This window comes from Rousettus aegyptiacus, unplaced genomic scaffold (assembly GCF_014176215.1).
Source record: "Rousettus aegyptiacus isolate mRouAeg1 unplaced genomic scaffold, mRouAeg1.p scaffold_m13_p_2, whole genome shotgun sequence".
Classification (NCBI taxonomy): Eukaryota; Metazoa; Chordata; class Mammalia; order Chiroptera; family Pteropodidae; genus Rousettus; species Rousettus aegyptiacus.
Window position 1 is genome coordinate 132,279,576 of NW_023416295.1, and position 11,855 is coordinate 132,291,430.

Genomic DNA, 11,855 nt, shown 5'->3' on the forward strand with positions numbered 1-11,855 from the left:
CCCAAAGAATGACTTTAATTTGCCCAGGTTCTATTAGTTAGTGGCTCAGCGAGGAACCAGAATGCAAATCTCGTTATATCTCCCACCCCTTGAAATGCTTATTCCTCACTATATCACTGTGGTGGCCAGGAAGGTGTAGGTTCCAGAATGGTGAGCAGTTTGCTCTCTTAGGAAGAGTGCTTTATATGAGGGATGCCTGCGCTCAGCAAATTGTTGATTTGGATTGAATTGTTGCACAGGAGACCTAAGACTAAAAATAGTAAATAAATATTTCAATATTGCTAGAGAAACATCATTCTTCCATTAGATTGAGTTCTAAAGGACTATATAAACCAATGAAAAGAATCAAAACTCATTCCTTAGGAGTAACAATAGGTAGAGGAGCCTGGGTATCAGAGGCAGAGGTCATATGATTTTTTTGGGGGGGGGGTGGAGGGGGGGGTTGTTGACAGGGCGAGCATGAATTGTGGGAGTTCTTGAAGGACGCTGAGCAGTCCAAAGATACCCAGCCCAGCATTAAATACTGTTTTCCTCAAAGGTGCATGTGAAAACTCTTCCTAAGGATTGTCAGCCCTGTTCTTTGGGTGGCAGCTGCCATCAGTGTTCCCCACAGCTTATCTCATTTTCTCCCAATACCTTTAGGCAATACTTAAAGCAAGAAAGCATTGATAAGAAAAGGAAAGAGTTTGACACCAATGGCTGGCAGCTCTTCAGCAAGAAAAGCCAGGTACATTTTATCTTGATGAGAGAGAAATCCCAACATGAGAGTATTTGGGAAGGGGAGGGTTTTACTGCTTGAGTCCCAAGGACCTTCTCTCTTAGTGTCTATCCTGACTTGGGCTTGGTTGTTTGGTTCCTTGGGGAAGATAGAGTAAGCTATTTGTAGGAACACTGGTAATGTGTTTCTTATGTAGAGCTAGGTTTTTAAAATGCCCAGCTGTTTTGCTAAGATTTTCACTGCTGTGGGACATGTTTGCTAATTGTTTGGCCCTTGTGGGAGGGACCAGTTTTTACCCCCTTAGTTGCCAAGGAAATCTCAGGTAGTTCCTACGTGATTAGTAATGAAGTACGCAGGCATGACTGAGAAGCTATATTTTTTTTCTCTGAGCCTGTGTTGTTTTCAGTGGGGAACAAGGATCATCTTTTCAAAATTTAGGGAACCCTGTAAAATTTATGTTCTTTGGTTCTTATTTTTATAGTCTAATCAGAAGGAAGGAATCTTGGAAAGACATCACCTGTTGTTTTTGGTCTTTCAGGAAATTCCACAACAGATGAATGGAAGTGATTGTGGGATGTTTGCCTGCAAATATGCTGACTACATTACCAAAGACAGACCAATCAACTTCACCCAGGTGAGCTGAGCCTTAGCAGGGAGCTCTATGACTACCCTGTCTCTAGGCTGTCCCATAGGTGTTTTTCTGAGAGGATTCTGCTTCAGCCTATAGCTTGCAACACTGGTCATTACTGCCTGTGCCATATCACAAGAAAAAGGACAATAGTAGGCCACAGCCTAGGTTCTCACATGTTAAAGTCAAGGAATCCTGATCAATAGCAGAGAGTTCTTTTCTGCCCATCACCCCCAACTACCTAAAATCCTATAAGAAACAATTGGAATAAGGGCACATTTTCTTCAGTTTCCTTTTATTTGTTAGTAGTCAGATTTTGGAACATGCTACACCTAAATCTCCTAGAATAATTTGTTATGTTGCCTCTGATCACTTGATGCAGCTGATCAATCTTCTCTTAGTTTATGATTGGTTATTTCTGTCCATGTGGTCCTTCAGAGACCAAAGTGGATCGGTTATTTCTGTCCATGTGGTCCTTCAGAGACCAAAGTGGATTGAGACTAGAGATTATGGTTTATTCTATGTCCTCCACTTAACTCTTTACTTCTCTTTGAATTAGCAGCCTTACTGGATTTTTCCATAGCCCTTGGGTAGAACTGACTCCTGCAGTTCCCATAACACTTCACCCAAAAAGTGACTTTGATTTTCAGGCTTCAGGTCACCCATCGTCTTAAGATTTCAATGTAGAGGACTTGATAGACATCATTCTCAAAATTCTTGGAGACATTTGGGTATCCCTTGGGGACACCTGGCAGTGCCCAATAAAACTTCTAAAGCTACAACAATGAAAAATAGCAGGAGAGATAACAATAGAGAAAAGCAATGGAAAGGGAAAAAAAATCACATGTAATTAAGAATGAGCAATTTGAAAGGCCAGAAATGGAACTGAGACTATTTTAGTTGAAAACCTCAAGGAGGAAAAGATTATGGGGAAAGGAGTATTGGGTCTGGATAAAAGATATGAAAATTAAGGTGTCTTTGTATTCCTACAGCAACACATGCCATACTTCCGGAAGCGAATGGTCTGGGAGATCCTCCACCGAAAGCTCTTGTGAAGACTATCTCAATTAGCAGACATTGACATTGTGGGGGACCAGTTCTTTGTCGTCTACAGCCAGAGACCTTGGAAAACAGCTGCTCCCAACCCTCTGTTCTTGTAAAGCCCTTGACCCTGGACCTGGCCCTGGCGAGATGCATTCACAAGCACATCTGCCTTTCCTTTTGTATCTCAGATACTATTTTTGCAAAGAAACTTTGGTGCTGTGAAAGGGGTGAGGGACATCCCTAAGCTGAAGAGAGAGACTGCTTTTCACTTCTTCAGTTCTGCCATCTTGTTTTTAAAGGGCTCCAGCCTCCCTCAGTCCCTAATTAGGGGACTGAGAGAAGCTCGGAAAGACTCTTGGTTTCATATAAACTCTTGTTGTTAGGCCTTATTAAGAGGTAGGAAAGGGCATGGGTGAAAAGGTAGGGATAAAAACCACCAGCATATACACGCACACATACATACACATGATTTTCAAGATGTGTCGTCAGGAAAGTGACTGTAAACTGGACTTTGGGGCACGTACGTAAGTCCCTCTAGGACTTTTCCTATTTATATGCACCTTTGTGAAATTCGTCTGCTTCTGTACAAGGCTGTTTTATTATCTGTAGCTTCTTTCCATCCTGAGGCACAACACATGAGCCCTGGGTAGACCCCAAAGTCCCAGGCAGTCCTTTTCTTAAAAGCAGGGGTTTGCATGTGCTCACAACACATGATATGGGGAAGACCCACCCAGGGAGCGGTTTAGTGGAGCAACAAGGCACCACTTTTATTGCCGCCTACTTCTGACCAAGAAGAAGAAGGACCTCAGTCTTTAGCATAAAATTCCAGCATTGGATGAATGCAAGTCTAGTGTGGTCTGTGGCTAGTTAGTTTAAATGTGTTTCTAACCACAGAGAATTTAATATATATATACATATATATATATTTCACAGGGATATGCTTTTTTTTTTTTTTTAAGGCTGAATGTGTTTACCATTTTAGCCTGTAGATTTATTTCCATTTTCCAAATTTAGCTCCAGCACGCACAGAGCCCAGCCCCTATGTGTAGGGTGTTTGTGGACTTCCTAACAGAATATTTTGAGGCCGGGTGAACTTTGGCTTGGGGGTAGAGGTTTAAGAGAGAGGTGAGACTTTTCAACTGGAAAACGGGTGGAATTTGGACTGATCAACTCGAAATTTTAAAAAACTGCTATTTCTTTTGTTCTTTCCAGCATCTCCCCCACCCTCCGAACGTTCCTCAGGCTAGATAGTGAAATGATCCAATGCCAGTGTCATTTTTGTACTTAAGTTCCAAAATAGGAACATTTTATACTTTTTGTGTATTGTAATAGGTAGTTTTGTATGAAATATTTTCTCCTCTTCCCTTGTACCCCATCCTTTCCAGCATTGTGCTTTCTCTTTGGGCTTATTTGAAAATTTAACTCTGTTTTATACCAAGCTTGTTTAGTACATTTTTCTATGTTTTACCACAGGTTACAATTTGAAAAAAAAAAAAAAAGACTATTTTTTTTAAATATTCCATTGTTAACTGAATGTTACTGTTTCCACTCCAGCAATTAGATGTTCTACCCTTTTCATAACTGCCTGCCTTTTAGGAGAAGACCACCTTTTGTTTGTTTTCTTTCTTTCCTTTTTTTTTTTTTTTTTTTTTTTTGGTTGGTGTTTTCTATAGGAAATAAATAGCTTCCTATATATGAGTTGCTGGGACCTTTCACATTTCTCTTTTAGAAAGCAATGACTTGCAGACTTATTGTAGGACTCCTGAACATTGACTCGGTATTTAATGTATTTAAGTGACAATTTGATAAGTGGCAGTATGGTATAGACTTGGACTATATGAATCAAAAGGCCTGAGTCTTTCAGTTTCTCTTGCTATTGTTTGGGGGACTCAGAGCAAGATACTTCTCTGTATTGATTGTTTGTTTAGATAACATCTGTCTTACTTCCTTCACAGACTTTGTAGACCAAAGCAACAAATATTTATTGCCATGTGTAGCAGAAAATGAAACATGCAACAAAAGCACCTTGAAAAATATATAAAGACTGTTGAGCCTGTCTGAACTTGGTCCCCCTTTCTCACCAATGCAGTTTTATACAAGGTAGGAGTTAGTGATCCTGAAACCACCTTTCATGGTGGGAGTGGGCCAAGCTGAGACCTAGTTTGTGGCCTATGTGGCTCAGTGGGAACCAAATACAGACTGTTATAGTGAACCAGTCTTTCCAGAGGGCTAGCCAATGAGAGCAAGACCAGCATCTGGAAACTTAACTTTTGCCTTCATTTGAGAGTGGGCTTTGATGACCAGGAAAAAGAAAAAAAAAAAAAAAAAAGACATTCCTATATTCCACGGCCAAGGGTATGTTACCAATATTTTATTTAATTTGCTTTAAACTAAATAAGCCAATTGTTTTCCTTTTCTCCTGTGTTCCTCTCTACCCTGTACTCAGTGCTCATAGTCACCTACCTCCTCTAAAAAAGGAACATTTGAGTGTCGATAAGCTCTAGATGTCAGTTATAGAGCCTCCAACAGAAATCATAGTCCCAACAATCAGTCCTGGGCCCTGTACAGAGAAAGTTAGATAGACCATTCCTGTCCATCTGAAAATACATGGTCCAAGGCACAGAGGCCAGTTCCATCCCATTTGTTATCTGGGACCCGCTTGTTGCTCCCAGGGTCTTTAGTATTAAATGGAAGTACTTTTTCCTTATCTGGCCTGGAGACTTTGTAAATTGACTGCTCTATATGTGAAGTGCTTCATACTTCTCTGTGATATCAACTTCTTTAGCCCCTGTAATCATGCTAGCATCTACCCACTGACACTAGCAATGTTAGTCCCCATGTTTTAGTGGCCTTGGGGTAGAAACAGAGGTAACCTGGAAGTGCATTTCCAGCAACCCCATCCCATAGCCTGTCCATCATCACCTGGTTTTACATGCCCATAAAAAGGCTTTAATGGGTAGAAAGGGAGAGAGTTCATTTAAGAGCTCCAGTGTTTTTAATGTTTCAGTCTGGTCCTCCATTGCCATCCCTCCAGCTCTCAAATATGTCTTGCCAGATTAAGAAAGATGACATTTGGGCTTTGTCTTCTCCCTTGCTCCACCTGTATAGGCCAAGATGAAGTAGAATGTGATGGTTTTCCCTGTGACTTTATATACCTATGAGAGTCAGAGAGGGAGGTAAAAGGCTATCAGGCCTCATTGTTGACTGACTCAAACAGGCTACATACTGAGCTCCTGGGAAAGTTGCCATATCTCCAGGAACAATCTCTCCAGAGCTTCAAATTCTTCCTAAAATTTTGGAAGAGAAGGCTCAGCCCAGTTTCTTCCTTACAGTCTAGGGCCTATTTTAGCTGGGATGAATCCCAACATCTGTGTGTTAAGAGCCCGTGACTACCATTCCAAGCTTTGGAGGAGGGAAAGGACATAAGAGCATGTCATGATGGTCACCCTCCAAGATAAGGAATAACTTACGCATGTATCCCCTGTGGGAGAGAAAAGAGAATATAGGAAACTGAGCTAGAAGATAAACCTTGAGGAAGTGTTAGTATGACCTGCCTCTCTGGCTAGTTACGGATAGAGTAGGGATAATTCCAGTGTGAGGGGTTGGAACAGATGTCCAGGGTCTTGTCAAAGTTGGATTCTGAAATGTTAGGGCCACTATGCTTGGAATAGATATTGATCAAGGTAGAGATTCAAAATTAAAGTTTAAGGCCAATGTTATTACTGGCTTGGTCTTAAGAGTTAAGGCCCACGTCAGTCTTATCCTAATAGGACAGATCACAGCTGCTGACTTTTCTTCATTCTCAGCTGAGGAGTAGCCATCAACTGCTTGACTTCTGGAAAGTGTCCTTCCACCCTCTGCAGAACATAAGTGCTAGGAAGGCAAAGTGTGTGGCAGATAGGTACATAATGAGCCCAGAGTCTTCAATCTGCTAGATGTCTCTCATTCAATTACTCTTTTATTCCTTTCACAAATACCTAGAGAGCACACACATTCAAGTCCCTTCTCCTTTAAGCCTTCCATTTTCACAATATTATATCTCTTTATCTGGACATCTGCAGCCCTTATGATCAGAAAATAATGTAACTCCACATGGTATTTGTATTGTAACCTGTCTTTTACATCAGGAATAGACTGAGACGTGTCACCACTGAGGGCAGGTGAATGATTTTGGTGCTTTTTTCTCAAGCCAGGAATATAAACTGGCCTGCCAGAGAGGAGTTAGGGGCAACTCGATTAAACATTCCAGAAAGAGTATTGCGGCACTTGGGGGGAGAAGGACTGCTCGTGGCAGCCTGCAGTGAGGCTACACCTCTGTGTTCCCCAACAGTTCATCTCTGGTCCCAAACCTAATGCCCACTCTGCCCCTTCCTCAGCAGTTCAGCATGCCCTTCAGGGGTCTCAACCTCTATCCCAGTGGGCTAATCAAAGTTTTCTTTCTCCTCTAACCATGTGTATTGCTATTATGTATAGTTTTCTCCGTCTTTTTATTTTCAGTGATAAGAGTATATTACATAGATTGAGACTTTGGGTCCCTGTCTGCCTTTTCCTTTAAATGGACTATTTTACATGCTGCCTGTGCCTTGTCTGTTAGCCGGAGCTAAGTTCCTAGAGGACATTTGCCTTATACTTCTGGGGAGCCCCTTTGGCTAGGTGTTTAATAAGCATATGTTTAAGTGCCTGGCTTGGGGGCCTCATGGATGGAATGAAGAGATGGTTTGACCAAGGAAATAAAAGCCACCTGTCCCCAAGGACCTTATAGTCTAACTTACTTAGGAAGCTGACAGACACCAAGCAATGTACCTTATTGAGAAGGCAGGCTCCTAGGCACAGGGTCCAATGTGAAGCTGAATGTGGGTGATGGAGGGGCAGAGGTGGAGAGAAGTCAGGGATGATGTTGCCTTTATCTGCCAATATATGTGTGACTCCCTAGTTTTTAAAAGGTGATTTATTTAAAATAAATTCTGTGGATTTTGCTCTCTTGCTTTGACTGGAAACTCCCTGGTAAAAAAAAGACTTGATGGTGTTTGTCTCTCTAAGACTGTCTCTCTGTCTCTCTGACTGTTTGTTCTGTCTCTGTGTCTGTGTCTCCTGATCCAAACTGAACCAGTGATTGGATCCTCAGTGTGGTCTGAATTCCTGAGTCCACCCCTTAACCAGGAGTCTGAATACTGTTCATTCATTCATTTCATTCCACATACCTGGAATTGAATCCTGAACGCAAATAACATGCAAATCTGTGGCTCCCTGGCACTTTTTAAAACCAGGTCTGTCTGTGGAGCTGGCCAGAGAGCCCTCCTGAGCCAAACACACCATTCAGGGCTCCAACCCACCCTGCTCACAGCCTCCCTTGTCTCCTTATCCTTCTCCCGCACCCCTTCTCACAATCTAACATCAAAAAGGTGCTCCCTCTGCTCTACCTGTAAAGCTCACTCTCCAAAGAATAAAACATAAGAAAGTACTGACTTCTAAAAAAAATCTTCCACTATCTGTGTTTTTAGAAGAGTCACTTGTAGCCTTCAGGGCATTCTTGAGTTCTAACATTTTTTTAGGCTGGATAAGACTTTTCAGCCATTTGAAAATGATTGGAGTGAGGAGGGAAACCTTCTAGCCACCCTTATTTCCTGATTCCTGAATGTAGTTAAAGATAGCTGACAATTGCCTGGGTCTGCATGTGCATCACTGAACCTGGACAAAACTCCTTCACAGTGGGCCCTGGGCCTGATTGTGAGAGTCAAAGTCAGCCTCTGTACCCCAACAACTCCCCGGGTGCCTGATTTGGTCTTGGGTGCTGTAGAAAGTTACAAAAGCAAGGGGGTGGGGTTCGTGTTCCTTAAGGAACTTGTGTTCTAGACACTTCCTGAACTACAGGAATAATGTTTTGCTTTCTGTGTACCTGTGCCCCATTTCCCATCAGCCCATCACTGGCTAATTATCTATGCTCTACAGTGGCCTATGAGGCCCTGCTCAGTTGGTGGCCCTCTACCTCCAATTATCCCCTACCGCTCTGCCGTGGCTCACTGGTCTGGGCCACACAGGCCTGCTTACGTGTTTGTCTAACAAACCAACCTTGCTTCCACCTCATGGCTATTCTACTTGCTGCTTCATGTGTCTAGAAGGCTTTTCCCCAGGTATCCTCTTGACTTACTTCCTCACGTCCTCTGGGCTCTGATGGAATGTCATCCCTACACCCCATTTCTTACATTTTTTTTTATTTTTTATTTTATTTTTTTTATTTATTTTACATCTACAGCACCTAGTATGAATCTAGGTGGTCTCCCATCCAAGTACTAACCAGGCCTGACCCTGCTTAGCTTCCAAGATCAGATGAGATCTGTCTGTAGCTTTTAATACCTATTATTTATTCACTTGTTTTCTCTCATTAAATATTTATTCTGTTCATGCTGCATCCCAAGCGTCTAGAGCAGTCGAAGGAGAGAATTGTTGAAAAGTGAGTGTTATTCAGCATCTCTGAGCTGTGCTTCCCTTTCATTTTGCTAACTTCCACCCTATTTTAGTCCTCACTTCCTCATGTCTGGTTTACAGCGCAACCTCCCCCAGGGTCTCTGGCTCCAAATTCATTATCCACTTAACAGAGCTATCTTCTTCCTATAATAATAATAAGAGTCAGCACTTACTAAGGCCCTGGCCCCAGCCTTGTGTGCCAAACACTTTGTATACATTACCTCATTTAATCCTCACAAGTGTATTATATAGATACTATTATTATCCCCATTTCTCAAATGAGAAAACGAGCATAGAGATTGAATAACTTGCCCAAAGTCTCACAGATTGTCAGTGACAGAAATGGAGACTTCGAGCCAAAAGCATGTCTTCAGAGCCCTCAAAAGCCCTGTGATTTGCTGCTTCACACAGCCAGCATATTCTATGTCGACAGGGCACGTGCCTGACCTAGACATCATTGGGCTCTACCAGTGAAACCAGAGAAGAGAATGTTTACTGAGTTGCTAAGTCCAGTCCTCCCTCTTTTCTCTTCAGAGCAGGGTTTTCTCTTCACCTTAGTTTAGAAGGTCAAGGGGACTGGCAGGGTCCCTCTGCCTTTGGGTTCATTTTTTCTTGGCTTCTCCAGAAACGGGTACCAAGAAATTCTCTTCACTTTCCTCATGACAACCCTTTTCCCCTACTGTCCTTCTTGCCTCCCACTCTCCTCCCCAGCTCTAGGCTGCCCACATTAGCAAAACTTCCTTTGAGGCCCCTGGCTCTAATCCAGAAAGGGGTGGGACTAAGGATCAAAGGGTGAGGAGTAGAGAGACACCAGGCAGATCCAGCTCATCCCCACAGGATCTCAGGAATCAAGGGTGAGTGCGTAGGGACATGTGGAGACATTTTCGGTGCTCCATAGTGTTTTATTTCATCTTTCACTTCTGTGTCTCGTGCTCTGTTCCCTCAGTATAGATTTCCCTTTGCCATCCACATTCTGATTGGTTTGAGAATCTCAAGAATGCACAGCCTTGTGCCCTCCTGCTACCCCCTCCGATCTCCATACACAGTGCCCCTGGTGAGGTGAATTTAGTTCAAGCTAGAGGCGAGGGGGGAGGGGTTCTCCACTCTTACTGGAAAAGAAAGACAACACACACTCTCAGCCCTTCCTCCCACACTCTCTCTCCAATTTCTTCCCCAAAACCAGCCTGCCACTTTCAGCTTCCTCTTAAACGAATGGCCTTTCCCACCCTCACCCCTCACTGGGGGCCTTTCTTGATGGTAATTACTCCTAATTGTTTTCCCTTGGCTCACAAGGCCTTTCCTTGCCTGCTCTGAGCCAACAGTTCTGTGTGTCTGCTCAGAAAATGGACTCTGCTCAGACCAGAAGCAAGCCTCTTCAGGCCTCAAATTCCAGGCTTTCCTGGTCTAATTCAGCTTTGCCCATGGATAAGCTTTAAGGGAAATCTCCCACTGGAACCCTCCTGGGGCGGATTGCAGCGGGGAATAGTGATTAAACTTCAGAAGTACTTCCCAGCAGCAAGGTCCTCAGGAGCTCTGATCATTTTCTTCCTGGAAAATCTCAGCACCTGGCTTGGGGGACAGGACCCCTAAACGGGATCTCTGAGCCCCATAGCTCCAGCCTTGGTGGTAGGGAGCTGCCTATTTCATCAGCCAAGCCACCTCCCCCCTCCGCCAGAGGATCACCTGCCACCAACCAAACGCTCCAGCCCTATATATCATCCTTTGCCCTGGCCAATGGGGTGAGGAGGCCTTTTGCCAGAGCTTGAGACTGTCACAGTTACACACACACACACACACACACACACACACACGCATACAAACATGCACACACGCATGCACGCATGGTGGCTTTTTGTTACTCCCTCTTGGTGCCCCAGCTTCTGGATTAACACCATGGTGACTGTTGGTGGGGCTGGAGAAGGAGGATGAGGGTAAGGGAGGGGGACCTTGGTTAGCAGGGGTGGAGATGCACACATCATCCCTCTTTCCTTCAGCAGGGCTGCTACCCTAATTCATTCTCCCAGAGGAAGGTCCTTAGTAGTCCAGAGCTCTGGAGAATCTACCCCTTAGAAAAGGGTTTTGATGTATAAGCCAGGGAGAAGAGGACATAGAAATGTTTTATTCATTCATTCATTCATACATTCAATAAATACTAAGTGCCTACTATATGCCAAGCTTCTGTGTCAGGTCCTAGGAATGTCTTCCATCTTCTGGTCCAAACAGCACTGCTTTAGCCCAGCCCTGATTATTTTGTTCCAAGGCCCTAGTTCCATGGCACTCCCATCAACTTGAGGTTTATCTCGTTCTATCCACCTTTTTCCTGACTCAGTGCTACTTTGCCCAGCTTCAGAGCACTATTTCTAGCAGGCAAAGAAGGCTCTGCAAGAAGGAGCCTGAGGACTAGACATGAGGATAGAGAAAAGGCCAGTTTCATTCAGCCAGACCTCCGGTAGAGTCTCAAAGACACACTATAAAGGATCTGGGCTAAAAGATTTCCTTTAGATTCAGGGATAAGATGGCTGCACCTTCTAGACCTGTGTCTCCTTCCTTCTTCCCCATGTTTGGACCAAGGAACCAGATTAGGTTTTGATCAGAATGTCTACTTGATCTTAGTGTCTTCATTCATTCATTCATACATCCATTCATTCATCTACCCATTTACCTATTTACCCATCTACTAATCCATCCATTCAACTATTTATTCACTTATTCTTTTAAGACCTACTCTGTGCCAGGCACTGTGGAAAGAGGGATGAATGAAGTATGGTTGCTGGTCTCTGTGGAACTATCCTTTGGTCCCCAGAGTATCTCTCTCAGCCTCAGCTCCTTCCTCAGATCTCCCTTCTCCCCTCATATTGGGGGCCAGACTCCAACTGAGGATGTCTCCCAATGGGTAACTAGAAGTCCTGAACCAGAGGCCACTGGAAATTAGGGCCAGCCAGAGGAATGGAGGCCAAGCTAGTGGCCGGAGGGATGAGGAAGGTGCCCAGCCAGGCCACT

General features: G+C 43.7%; 1 protein-coding gene across 5 annotated transcripts in view; it reads left to right on the forward strand.

Moving 5' to 3' along the window:
* The window catches only part of SENP1 (SUMO specific peptidase 1), a 51,318-nt gene extending 43,951 nt beyond the window's left edge, over nt 1-7,367 (forward strand). For all 5 annotated transcript variants that reach the window (XM_016124495.2, XM_016124497.2, XM_016124498.2 and 2 more), the window contains exons 16-18: nt 643-727; nt 1,257-1,352; nt 2,339-7,367. In XM_016124495.2, the coding sequence (XP_015979981.1) occupies nt 643-727; nt 1,257-1,352; nt 2,339-2,401 (244 nt within the window). In that variant the 3' untranslated portion in view covers nt 2,402-7,367. The remainder of the gene's footprint in view (nt 1-642; nt 728-1,256; nt 1,353-2,338) is intronic.
* Nucleotides 7,368-11,855: the final 4,488 nt, after the last annotated feature.